This window comes from Podarcis pityusensis (genome assembly GCF_964106645.2).
Source record: "Podarcis pityusensis genome assembly, chromosome: 5".
Taxonomy (NCBI): Eukaryota; Metazoa; Chordata; class Lepidosauria; order Squamata; family Lacertidae; genus Podarcis; species Podarcis pityusensis.
Genome location: NC_138032.1, coordinates 24,498,285 through 24,512,148, shown reverse-complemented (window position 1 = coordinate 24,512,148; position 13,864 = coordinate 24,498,285). Strand labels below are relative to the sequence as shown.

Sequence of the window (13,864 nt, the reverse complement as noted above, 5' to 3'; positions counted from 1 at the left end):
TCTTATTACTTTCTTAAGGAGTGAACCCTATGCTGTGAACTCTAGGCTTCAATAGAACACACCTTTCGGAACCTTGAAAATATTTATAATTCTTTGGTATGCAAAAATAAACCCTTGGTTTGTACCTTCTATATGATCATTGACTTGACAGCTAAGCAGCCACTGCCCATCGTTCTTTGGCACCATGAGAGCATCTACGAAGGTAGCCGGGAAGAGGCTGATCGTGTCAATTCGATGGTTCCTTTCTGTCAAGACTTGCCCATGGAAATAGGCTGAATGGATATCGGCTTCATTACCCATTCCAAAAAGATACCACTTCACATTTTCTTCCGCACACATTGTGACATTGGGAAGATACCCATACATATATCCATTGATTGCTTTAAAAGAAAAAGTTAAAAGATTATTTCAAACTACCATGGTGCCCTCCCCCCAAAAACTGAGTACATTCAAATTAATATGTTAGCAATATCTATTTACGGATTGCAGCAGCACAAATTGAATTGAACCAGTGAAAGTTAATTAACCAAAGGCCTTTTTAAAAAGCCAAGTCTTCAATAACTGCCTGAAGAAACATGGTGATGGGGACCTCACTTAGGAAGGCCCTACCCCTGGTTAACACCATCCTCACCTCCTGAGACTGATGGCTTTGGAACAAATAGGCCATTCCAAAAGTATCCAGGTCTCAAACCATTCATGGCTTTAAAGATTAACACCAGCATCTTGGATTGAGCCCAAAAAACCCCTATCGCCATCAATCATGATGAGGTGGAATCAACAAAACTCTACCTCTGAAACAGGCTTTCTTTTTGCAGAACCCACTTTAGATCTAGAACATGGATGTCGTAGATTTCACTTAATTGATTATTATACCTAATATCTTGACCCCAGCCATGACATCAGAAGTTAGTGTTGTTGCACACCTGCCAATAGTTCAGAGATTTATAAGGGCCCATCACCAATCTGCCATTGCTGGTCTGGGTCTGTTAGTGGAAACTTGCAAGAGACCCACTGAACTTTGATGCCCACTCTATATCTTGTACTTGTATTAGAATCTTCAGAGTGACTAACTTAGGGCATTTAAGCAGTCTGCCATTCAGCTACGGATCAGCTACTTAGCTTCTAAACAGGTGCCATTTAAAAAAAACAAAACAAAAAAACGTACAATCTAGAGTAACTCATACACCATATAGATATTTGTGTGGAGCAATATAAAAACGATTCACTATGGCAGGAACATCTATGTTCAGGGAGAGCATATCTCTTGACTGCCTGCTGCTGTGGATAACTTTCAATATCTTGCCTAAGTTGTGAATATCTATGGAACTTACTTGTAATGTTATACGCACATATACCGTATTTTTTGCTCTATAAGACTCACTTTTTCCCTCCTAAAAAGTAAGGGGAAATGTGTGTGCGTCTTATGGAGCGAATGCAGGCTGCGCAGCTATCCTAGAAGCCAGAACAGCAAGAGGGATTGCTGCTTTCACTGCGTAGCGATCCCTCTTGCTGTTCTGGCTTCTGAGATTCAGAATATTTTTTTTCTTGTTTTCCTCCTCCCAAAACTAGGTGCGTCTTGTGGTCTGGTGCGTCTTATAGAGCAGAAAATACGGTACATGTTGCAAAGAAGTTTCTTAAAAGAATGAAACAATTTGTTCTGAAAGGTAATCTTACAGTGCATTTTATTGCTCTCTTGGAAGTCCTCATTCCTGTCAACTTTGTCAGGTTCAGAGCAGTATTTCTTGATATTATCATTTAAGTACCAGCTGAAGTTTTCGTCTACCACAGCAAACATCAGGATGAATTCTCGGTCGACATCCTTATCTTTTCCACCCTGCAGTGTACCTAAGGAAAACAAAGGACACATTTTGCACATTTACCTGCTGAAATTCTTGTCTACCAGCTATTTGTTACCAGAAAAATGCCCACCAGTGGTGTATGATAGAGAGGCCAACCCATTTTCTGCTACAGTGTCTGAAAATGCAGCTCTTTTGTTTTTCACCATGTGCATGAATAGTGGGCATTCACTCAGGCGGGAAAATGCCAAGAGAGACATTTGAGGTTATTTATTTGAAATACTTTATAGCAAACCCTTCAATGTGAAATAAAAATGTTCAAGGCAGCTAACACACACACACACACACACACACACACACACACACACAACCATGTTAAAGATCATGGCTAAAACAGCAACACACCCTGAATGGATCAGCAACATCAAACAAATCTAAAATCACAAAACTAGAACTTGAGGCCATCAAATGAACTGGAATGGTGGTGGAACTAGATGGGCTTTTCTGATCAAATAAGGCTCTTTTCCAGTTTTGAGATGCAGCCTTCTGTTGTTGGATGTGATGTTGCTATTGAAAAGGAATTTCCCCCAGTGGTCACCCACTCTCTTTATCTAAAGGTCTCCAAAGACAATCTCAACATTTGGGCAAGTTCACATGGGAGTGATGCTCCTTTAGATTCCCAGATCCTAAGCTTGAAAGGTCTTGAAAGGATTAAACCAAAACCTTTGAACTGTGATCAGAAACAGACCAGCAGACAGTACAGAGCAGACCAGAAGTCAGTTGTTTAAGAACTGGTGGGATGTGTTTTAGGGTTGCCATATTTTGGAGAGCAAAAAAGAGGACACTATGACGACCATTCAAAGCAAATAAATGCAATGTGTCCCAAATTTTATTGCTGAAAAAGAGGACACATGGCAACCTGTAATGGGTTTAGGGGTTGCTTGTGCGTAAGTTGCCGCCACTCCTGGCTAGGTTACCTGGTTGAACCCTTTCTGACCGGACAGCCTCTAGCTTCGTGGCTGTCTCAGTCGCTGGCAGAATCCGTCAGTGGGCGTTTCTTGAACTTCTTCCAGCACAAAAGTTCTTTGACGCCTAGTCTCCGTCTAGTCTCCCTGCACGGAAGCCTTCTGCGCAGGGAGGGTGTGGGCAGTGGAGGGCCCGTACTCTCTCCGCTGGTCTCCGGCGAGGAGTCTTGGAGCCTCCTCTCCGATTCCCCCATCTGCCCCCCTCCTCCACTGGTGTTACGCTGATTTCCTTCCCCAGCGGACGGGCTGCCTCTCTCCCTACTGGGACCCTCTCCGGCATCCCTCTGGAGCCTTCCCTCCGCCTCTAGCTCCGATGGCAGTTCCCTGACACAACCCTAATGCGTTTGCTGGTCAACTATCTAGGAGTGTTGTTGTTGTTGTTGTTTTAACCAATTAAAGTTTCCTAATAGTTCAAATAATCTCTAAAGGCAACTCCTCATGCAGTGCATAGCAGCTGAGTCATCTGGAGGTTCCTACAGTATGAATAACAGTGGTCAGTCTATTGCTATCCAGGACAGTTATGTTGGGTGCAACATCTGATGAAATGTTTAGAAACCACACACAAACACACAAAACAGATATGGAAGAACTATCAGAGAATGGAAGATGACAAACACACACACACACTGCAATTGTGAGAAAGAGGCTTGTGTAAGATGTTCGTGTGTTTGAAGAGCCATAAGAACAAGCAGTTTGGGGACAGAGAGAAAGAGAAGCAGGAAGAAACAGAATTGGTTGATGGCTATAGAAACATCAGAGGATGCAGAGTGACTCAGTCTGCAGATCTCATGTGAAGCAGTGGTTTCTGTTTGGCAGGAACACACAGCCTGTTTGCTTCCATCTACTCTCTGCTTGTATATTCATAAATAAAGTCATGACCTTCCAGTGCTCTCTCCTTCAAAGGAAACCCCAACCTGTGTTGTATTTGCTCCTTGAAACTACTCACCTCTCAGAGAAATGAGGAGCACATGTGACTCACACAGATAAACTTCAGATAAATTCTCAAAAACACAACTCACGAACTGCAAACAGATAAGATTCTCTGACTCTCGTTTCTGGGGGGGGGGGAGGGAAACAGTACTCGGTCATTTTCCATATTTCCCTTACCTTTCTTGCAAATGAGCAGAGGTCCAACAAGCCCAGAAGCAACATCCTTTGGGGCATCTATATGTGAGTGATAAATTCTGGTCACACAGTTATTATCTCCTGCTGCTGGACCATGATCTTCAGTTACCTCCCATCTATACACATACTGTTCTCCTGGTTGCACGGCATCATCTTTCTTTTGCAAACCTGAGGTGTTGTCAGGATAAAATGCACCTAGGAAATGCAACAAATAGTGAACGTGGTGTTATATATCACAGTACTGGTACAAGTGCCTCTGTGTCCGGGGCAGCTGTCTACCAGCTCCATCGGGTAAGCCGGCTGAGACCCTACCTGCCCGCAGACTGTCTAGCCAGAGTGGTGCATGCTCTGGTTATCTCCTGCTTGGACTACTGCAATGCACTCTATGTGGGGCTACCTTTGAAGGTACAATTAATCCAGAATGTGGCAGCTTGACTGGTGACTCGGTGTGGTCCTAAAAGACCTACATTGGCTCCCAGTACGTTTCCGAGCACAAATAAAAGTGTTGGTGCAGACCTTTAAAGCCACTTCACTAACATATGCAGTTTGAGTCCACTTGCCCCTAATATATGCCTGTTTGCGTACATTTCTTGGTTGCAGAATTGTATTGCAAAATAATAATAATATAATAAGAATTTATTATTTATACCCCACCCATCTGGCTGGGTTTCTCCAGCCACTCTGGGCAGCTTCCAGCAGAATATTAAAAACATGATAAAACATCAAACATTAAAAACTTCCCTAAACAGGGCTGCCTTCAGATGTCTTCTAAAAGTCAGATAGTTGTTTATTTCTTTGACATCTGATGGGAGGGCGTTCCACAGAGCGGGCACCACTACTGAGAAGGCCTTCTGCCTGGTTCCCTGTAACCTCACTTCTCACAGTGAGGGAACCGCCAGAAGGCCCTTGGCGCTGGACCTCAGTATCAGGGCTGAATGGTGGGGATGGAGACGCTCCTTCAGGTATGCTGGGCCAAGGCCATTTAGGGCTTTCAAGGTCAGCATCAACATTTTCAATTGTGCTCAGAAATGTACTGGGAGACAGCTGCCCCTCAGTTCACATACTTATTTGTAGCCAATTAAGTTCAACCAATTGCAAGTATTGGACCTAAGGTAGTCATGTCCATTAATTTTGGTGGGTCTCCTCTGAGTATGACTATCATTGGGCACAATCCATTAGCTAGGGAAATGCAGTTTAGGACTCATTCACATTTCCTTTTGTGCCATGTTTCTAGACACAGGTTCAGATTTGGCACAACTACTCTATTCCGAACTTAAAAATGGAAAGCGAAATGCCGTTGGTCAACAAAAATGGATTAAAGACTGTCTCAAGGCAAATCTTTAAAAATGTAGTTTAAACACTGACAACTGGGAAACACTGGCCTGCGAGCGCTCCAGTTGGAGAACAGCCTTTACCAAAGGTGTCATGGACTTTGAAGACTCTTGAACTCAGGAAGCAAGGGAGAAACGTGCTAAGAGGAAGGCATGCTTGGCAAATCCTCACTGTGATCAACTCCCGCCCGGAAACCAATGTCCCCACTGTGGAAGGACGTGTGGATCCAGAATTGGCCTCCACAGTCACTTACGGACTCATTGTTAAAACCATGTTTATGGAAGACAATCTTACTCGGCTACGAGTGATCACCAAAGAAGAAGACAGATTTGAGTGGTGGGTTTTTTTTGTCCCATTGCTTTCCCTGGGAAAACAAACATTTTACTGATGAATCGGAACAAACAGCAATTGGGTTTTCTGCAGATTGGCATTCGCTCTGATCCAGGGGTATAATCTGGGTTTCCCTGGGGAAAGCTCTGGAGGAAAAAAGAACTGCTCAGACACAGACTTGGGAAACTCAGAATTTTGCCTAGAAAGCACAGAGCAAAGTTAAGTGTGGCTGAGCAGGTTGGGATTAAAATGTGAAGCAAACGAATTTCTCCCGCATCTCAAAATTGAAGGTGTTGGGGGGGGGGGCAGATTTCCTAGTTGCAGAAAAAGAACCCTACACCCATAGGTAAGGTAAAAGGTAAAGGACCCCTGGACAGTTAAGTCCAGTCAAAGACAACTATAGGGTTGTGGCGCTCTTCTTGCTTTCAGGCCGAGGGAGCCGGCTTTTGTCCACAGACAGCTTTCCTGGTCATGTGTCCAGCATGACTAAACCACTACTGATGCACAGAGGACTGTGATGGAAACCAGAGCGAACAGAAACACCGTTTACCTTCCTGCCACAACAATACCTATTTATCTACTTGCATTGGCATGCTTTCGAACTGCTGGGTTGACAGGAGCTGGGACAGAGTAACGGGAGCTCACCCCATCACTGGGATTTGAACCGCTGACCTTCTCATCGGCAAGCCCAAGAGGCTCAGTGGTTTAGACCACAGCGCTACCCGCATCCTATCCTACACCCATAGGGTTGTATGCCTGTGGGGAGTTGGATCGAGTCAGACATTAATATCAGCACAAAAATGTCAGAGGTGCAGCTGCCCCCTCAGTCTTGCCAACTATACTAGATTTGTCCAGTTGATTTACCCAGTCAGTTGGCTACCCTGACTGTAATTCAAGGTGTTCCTCACAGCAGTGGGTGGGTGTCTACAGGCATAATGATGCAATTCTGTTACAAAACAGGAAAGGTATGGAATCAGTTGGTATTCCTGAAGACTGTTGAAACACGAATGGAAGTTTACCTTCGTTTTCTTTTGTGTATTTGACACCATGGGGGTGGAGTGTGTAGGCCCTTGTCGCAAAATTCTTTACATGGATGATGAGTGTGTCTCCAACTTCTGCTTTAAGAATGGGACCCAGGAAGCCCAGCCACGGTGGTTTTGCAATAATATGGCTGTATGAGTTGTCTGTGAACTGCATGTACACAGCTTTTTTGTATGTGCTTCCTATCCGGTCTGGGCCTTGTTGGAGAAAGACAGCAGCTTGCCTAAAGGATCAACACACAACCATGTTAGCGTAAGTCCTTTAAAAAAATACTGGGTACACTGGGATAGCTCAGTCAGTAGAACATGAGACTCTTAAGCTCAGGGTTGTGGGGTTTTGCCCCACACTGGGCAAAAGATCCCTGCATTGCAGGGGGTCGTCCCCTCCACCTCTACAATTCTGTGGTCCTATGATTACTGCTTCTGCACAGCATATGTTTTGTCTCAAATTAACTATTATTATCATTCCTTCTATTTCCGAAGTTCAGAGGTGAGTGCCATTGCTTACATAGACAAAATGGCGTCATCCATGCACAAGAGGGAGATGTCATCTGGCTTGAGTAAATCCCAAGATTTACAGAGGTACAAGATGTTAAAAACAGCTAATTATATCAATAAATAATGATAATTAGAGCACCAGTCCTGGCCTGACTGCACTGGCTGCCAATTGGTTTCCGGGCCTAATTCAACGTGATGATTTTGACCTATAAAGCCTTAAATGGCTCAGGACCGCAATATCTCAAGGACCGCCTCTCCTCATATGAACTGAGACGGACCCTGTGATCATCATCTGAGGCCCTTCTTCATGTGCCTGCTCCATGAGAAGGTGGCAACATGAGAATGGGCTTTTTTCAGCAGGGTGCAGCAACAGAGGAGACCCACTGAAATGTCAACAGACATTTGGCAAACTCCCCATCCAAGCTTCCCCACCTAGGACTGGTTGCCAATGTGCAATGGGTAGTTTCTCCTTATTGGGTTTTTCTCTGCAAGGAGGAGATTTCCAAAGGAGACCAGTGTTGCTGCAAAGGCTCAGGCTATGAGCCTGTTTACAGGAAGCTCTGTGGGTCACAAATTAAATCGGATGTGCATGTCATGGCTCTCCTTGGACTGTCCAAATAATTCATATTTAATTGGAAGGTCTCCTTCTCTTCCTCTGCAAAGATAATAGCTTTCATTAAAACTCCACCTCATAGCTAAGATTCCTGAGGGCTAAAGGGTTTAAGTAGAGGTTAAAAGTGAAACGTCAAGCGTCATAGACCAAAAGCAACCCCACAGTGCAACTTCGCTGTTCTCAGTGAATTTACACCAAGAAAGAAATTGGACCCTATGCCTCTGTGCTTTGTCAGAGAGCTAATAGAGTTGCCGACACACCACGGCAGTGAAGGTCTGTTGTATGTCTCTTGTTGGTGTCGCCCAGCCTTTTCCCTTTGCTTTGCTCTTCAGAAATACTCCGTGTGTCTGGTTATTGCTAGCCCCTGAGAGGCACTGTGTTTCTCAGTCCTTTGAATTTCTTTCCTCATTCTTGCCCAGCTGCTTTCAACAAAGACAAGGAGACTGGTGTTGGTAAGATGCCTAGATTAAGCAAAGGGAGGGGCAAAGGCCAGGATCAGCTTTGTTGATTTTGAGTGCTTATTGTGTCATGTCATTGTCCTCAAACACCTCTTTTGCATCTCACATGAGAGCCCTTGAGGAAGGATTAACAGATTTTTCTCTTTGACCATCTTCTGCTTTTGCTTCCTGTTTCAAAACTTTTCCAGCAGAGATTGCCATCTCTGCATTTCCACATCAGTCTCGAACACAGAACCCGTGGCCACAACCTCACTTCTTATCAAACCACTCCTCTCTCCTCAGAATGTCTGTTTGTTTATAATTGGTTTATTTTAAACCACAAGAACCACTGCACACAATGGGGCATGCATCTGAGTAGACATGAATAGGATTGCACTGTAAAAATAACTCTAAATTAATTTAGATGTATAGACTGTCTCACCACAACATTTTGGGGTGCCTCCAGAGCGCCAGTATTTTGTGGGAGGGAATCAAAACTCAGAGGGAAACTTTAGATTCATGCAGTGACGGCAGCTTAAAAGGATCTGTCAGCTTTAAGAAAATATTTGGACCATTTATGATTTGGAAAGTGACAGTGAAATGCATTGAAAAGTGTGAGGTGGAGGTAGGGCTGTCTTAAGCTTATGCGGTGCTGGGGTGCAAAGATCCGCCCAGCACCCCCCCCAGGTTGCCCAGTCCCAGGCGCGCAGGAGGGCGGAGCCAGCCGGTCGCCTCAGCACCTCACTGTCTCGGTCACTCCCAAACTCGCAGCTCAGAACCGCCCACAACAGAAGAGTCCGCCGCAGCACTCCAACCGACAGGCGGGCTCTTCCCCGGACTCAACTCTCAGGCCCCAGACTCTCGGCCTGGCGCCCCTGAGAGCCTGGCTCCCAGGTGCCCCGCGCCCCTAGTGTCTATGGGTAAGGTGGCCCTGGGTGGAGGAATTGCCCACATGAACACATATAAACATATCACAAGCAAATCAGGATGGGTGCAGGAGGTTCAGTGTTGTATAACCACCGCACAAACAAATCAGAACAAGCGCTCAATAGACACATGACATTAGCTAAACTCCTCATAAGCCAAGTAAATTAAGCTGAACGCTCAGGCTGGTTGGAGGAGAACATAAGATGACCCTGCTGAATCATCTAGTCCAACATCCTGTTCTCACAGTAGCCAGCCAGACGCCTGTGGGAAGCCTACAAGCAGTAACTGAGCACAAAGAGCACTCTCCCCTCCTGTGGTATTCAGAAGTATTATTGCCTCTGAATGGAGGCAGAGCATAGACATCATGGCTAGTGGCCTTCGACATCCCTCTTCTCCATGAATTTGTCTATTCCTCTTTTAAAGCCACCTAGGTTAGTGGCCATCGCTGCATTCCTGTAGGAACCGCATGAGCCACTTTTCCTTTCCATACAAATCAACTTTTTTTCTTAAGTAGTCCTTAAGCAGCCAGTATACTTCGATAGAAGCAAATCTGTACAGTGGTACCTCGGGTTACAGACACTTCAGGTTACAGATGCCTCAGGTTAAAGCATAGCTGTCAAGTGTCCCTTCTTTGAAAGGACAGTCCCTTATTCCAGCGCCATGTCCTGCTGCTGTCCCTTATTGATAGATGTCCCTTAAATGTCCCTTAAATGATGTCCCTTAACTTTCAAAGGAAGCAGCTCCTCTCCCTCCCTCCCTGCCGGCCAGGGAGGAGGGAGGCTCCAACTGTGTTGCTTGGCTGTGTTGCTCACCCAATAAGAAGTCTAAGAACGACTGGGGGGTGGAGCTTGTATGCCTTGTGTGTGGCTAGTTAATGCAAGCTGAGGGGGGTTTTGAATGCTGGACGCCATTTTGTTGCACGTGCTGCTGCAAACTTTACAGTGCAAAGCCAGGCCGGGGACCCATCTTAAGTTGAGGCTGCATAGGCCTTGTGGTGCATGTGATTCAGATTCTATTCAGTTGAACCTCTGGTTACAAAGTTGGTTGGACAGTGTTCTCGAAGCTACCAGCATGAGTTTGACCAGACTGCAGAAGGACAGGAAGACTGGAGTGCCTGGAACAGGTGAGGCTGCAGGTCCCTTATTTTGGCTGCTGGTCCCTTATTTTCAAATCTGTAAATTGACAGCTATGGGTTAAAGACTCCGCTAACCCAGAAGTAGTACCTCAGGATAAGAACTTTGCTTCAGGATGAGAACAGAAATCGTGTAGCGGCAGCGGGAGGCCCCATTAGCTAAAGTGGTACCTCAGGTTAAGAACAGTTTCAGGTTAAGAACAGACCTCCAGAACAAATTAAGTTCTTAACCCAAGGTACCACTGTATACCAATGTGACAATAAAGAAAAGAAGCCACGTATACAATTTTTGCAGGCATAGCTTGAACAAAACTGCATCGGCTGAAATTTGTTGTTGCAAGTACCAGAGTCTCATCCTTCTTCGCATCAGGCTGTACTACAACATGCATTTACTGAGCACCCATTAAAATCAACAGAGATAAATCGTCTATACTAAAAGGTGAAAGCTTGTTTTCAATACAGTTAGCCCAAAGCGAGTATCACTTACTCATCTTCTGAAAATGGATTTCCAGATATGATGTTCTTTGTCCCGGGAGCATAATTCCAATCCGTTTCTGTAATCCCAATGTAATATTCCCTATCTGCTGCCCAGGCCTGTAAGAAGCAGCAAGCCAGCAAGTGGCTTAGTACGAACAGCTCCATTTTCTATTGCTGCCGGTGTAATAGAAGATCGTGTTCCCTTTATAAGATCAGGATTTCCCCTACGCACCCGCCCCCATGGTTGCTGTTGCATAGTTCAGTAGACTAAAAGATTGCACAATGCTTGCTAGAATAAACAGCCAGATTTGATGCCAATAACTCGGGCAGCTGACGGATTAGTATTTTTAGAAAAACTTCCTTTTGATTTCAGCCAACCTCCTTCAAATGCAAATAAGACCTTCTGTAAAAGAAACTTTCCCCCATCAAAAGGGTTTAAAGGATTAAAGCTCCCCGTGAATTTTTTTTGGAGTTTCCCCGGTGTGAAAGCAATGCCCATCTACTTTCTTGGACATGGTCCTAGTGGATTTCCCTGCATTCCACGACATAAGGTTTCAAGCAGCAAGACAGTGACGTGGATTCCATGTGGTCAGTAATATTAAAGTTGTCAAATTTCGAAAGAGGTCTCCTTTTCTTTTTCTTTATTCACCCTAGTAAGTACTGAGGGATTTTACAAATGGTTTGTTCGACATTCATGCTTGTTTGGTCTTCCTCATTGCTCATCCAGTTGATAAAGTCCATATAAATTTAGCAGCCTGATAGCAGAGTGCCAAAGTCTAAATTCAATGCCTTTTAGTATAGGAAGAGTCATGCGCAATTTTAAGAATGACTAGTTTTTTATGCACGCAGATGAATCTGTCTATTCAGTCAATTCCGCTACTCTCTCCAAATTTTATCTGTTAAAAAGATTGATACATCGCAGAATAGGAAAATAATTTTAGGAAGCACAGACATTTTAATTATATTTATTAAATTATATTTATTCCTTCCAGGTTTCAAGTCAGACCAACATTTCCTGCCTGATTTTTTTCTCTCCACCCAAGGCCTTCTTTTTATCTAACCATGTGGTTACTTATTAGGTATGGAATGCAAATAGGATCTAACAGTCTATCATCAGCCACTCAGTAGTGGTGCCCTCCCTGTAGAACGCCCTCCTTTCAGATGTCAAGGAGATAAAGAACTACATAACTTTTATTCGTCATCTGAAGACAGCCCTGTATCAGGAGGTAAGCAATGACAAACCTAGACAGCATCTTAAAAAGTAGAGACATCACCTTGCCAACAAAGGTCCGTATAGTAAAAGCCATGGTTTTCCCAGTAGTGATGTATGGAAGTGAGAGCTGGACCATAAAGAAGGCTGATCGCCGAAGAATTAATGCTTTTGAATTATGGTGCTGGAGGAGACTCTTGAGAGTCCCATGGACTGCAAGAAGATCAAACGTATCCATTCTTAAGGAAATCAGCCCTGAGTGCTCACTGCAAGGACAGATCGTGAAGCTGAGGCGCCAATATTTTGGCCACCTCATGAGAAGAGAAGACTCCCTGGAAAAGACCCTGATGTTGGGAAAGATGGAGGGCACAAGGAGAAGGGGACGACAGAGGACGAGATGGTTGAACAGTGTTCTCGAAGCTATCAGCATGAGTTTGACCAAACTGCGGGAGGCAGTGGAAGACAGAAGTGCCTGGCGTGCTCTGTGTTAGTTTATTCAGCTCCGGCCCATCTGGAGCTGATAGGGCTCATTTTGTCCTGAGCCCAGCAGAGTGTAATCTCGTAGTCCGCAACGAAAGGATGAGGAAGGTATGGGTACATTGCTATTTTATTTCGCTATACCGAGAAACACACAAATGTACATCTTGCCTCTGTGAGAGCAGAGAGCAACTCTCTCAACAAAGAAACGACAGAACAAAGAAACAGGAAACCAGTGTACGTCACATCCAGTCTCCCTTACCCGTGGGAACCCAACAGTAACTTGAACTGTGGAATGAAAACATAGTCTTGTGACTACCAGCTGCAGCTCAGTGAGGGTAACAGAAACCAACACTCTGGTCCATGGGGTCATGAAGAGTCGGACACGACTAAACGACTAAACAACAACAACAATGTTTGATGTTTTACTATGGGCTAGGGTGCTAGGGGAGGGACCTTCTGGTTGCATGGGAAAGGACGGATTGGAAAACTTTCCTTCTGTGAACTTCCTTAGGTGATCTTGCAGTACAATCCCAACACCCTGATCTTTGCTGTTGAAGGGGGTAGGATAAGGACTCCACTGCAGAAACCCCATCTGCACAGAGTGAGAGAAGAAGCTTCTGGGAGTGGTAAGTCCCCATATGGGGCATTTGGGGTTGGGGCCAGAAGTTTGGATCTGCTGATCCCTCAAGATCATCCTCGGAGTCCTCATTTGCAGCCACCTGGACCTGGAACTGGCACGGCAAAAAGTAAAACAAACAGCATCCCTACCTTCTGCCCTGGTTAGCACGAGGGGCAGGGCTTCAGATGTCGCAATGTGTCCAGCCAGATGTTAGGATTGCTCTGCCCAGATCCAAACCCATGTCTCAAAATAACAGTTTGCTGAAAATAATGTCTGCATGATCCAAATGACATTTTCAGTGGTTTCTGCTCTCTTCCTATAGCTGCATAACTGGGTTTGTGTTGACTGCCATAATCAACTGGCCTGCTGCAAAGATGTTGTTGTTGTTTAGTCGTTTAGTCGTATAGTCGTGTCCGACTCTTCGTGACCTCATGGACCAGAGCACTCCTGTCTTCCACTGCCTCCCGCAGTTTGGTCAAACTCCTGCTGGTAGCTTCGAGAACACTGTCCAGCCATCTCGTCCTCTGTCGTCCCCTTCTCCTTGTGCCCTCCATCTTTTCCAACATCAGGGTCTTTTCCAGGGAGTCTTCTCTTCTCATGAGGTGGCCAAAGTATTGGAGCCTCAGCTTCACGATCTATCCTTGCAGTGAGCACTCAGGGCTGATTTCCTTAAGAATGGATAGGTTTGATCTTCTTGCAATCCATGGGACTCTCAAGAGTCTCCTCCAGCACCATAATTCAAAAGCATTAATTCTTCGGCAATCAGCCTTCTTTATGGTCCAGCTCTCACTTCCATACATCACTACTGGGAAAACCATGGCTT

At 45.0% G+C, this 13,864-nt stretch overlaps 1 protein-coding gene and 1 long non-coding RNA gene across 7 annotated transcripts in view; one reads left to right on the top strand and one right to left on the bottom strand.

Annotated features, from left to right (window-relative positions):
- CP (ceruloplasmin) overlaps positions 1–10,923 on the bottom strand; it is a 33,235-nt gene extending 22,312 nt beyond the window's left edge. For 4 of the 6 annotated variants that reach the window (XR_013987030.1, XR_013987031.1, XM_081007819.1 and 1 more), the window contains exons 1-5: positions 10,743–10,923; positions 6,628–6,872; positions 3,929–4,141; positions 1,675–1,845; positions 126–380 (exon numbers count right to left, since the gene is read on the bottom strand). Coding sequence is in view for 4 of the 6 variants with exons in the window: in XM_081007819.1 (XP_080863945.1) it covers positions 126–380; positions 1,675–1,845; positions 3,929–4,141; positions 6,628–6,872; positions 10,743–10,897 (1,039 nt within the window). In the remaining 2 variants the exon portion in view is untranslated. The remainder of the gene's footprint in view (positions 1–125; positions 381–1,674; positions 1,846–3,928; positions 4,142–6,627; positions 6,873–10,742) is intronic. The other 2 variants (XM_081007820.1, XM_081007821.1) reach the window with 2 other exon arrangements.
- LOC308478559 lies at positions 9,493–13,562 on the top strand. The gene is made up of 3 exons (XR_013987152.1): positions 9,493–10,246; positions 11,106–11,320; positions 11,725–13,562. It is a non-coding gene; the product is annotated as an uncharacterized lncRNA (long non-coding RNA).
- The last annotated feature ends 302 nt before the right edge of the window (positions 13,563–13,864 follow it).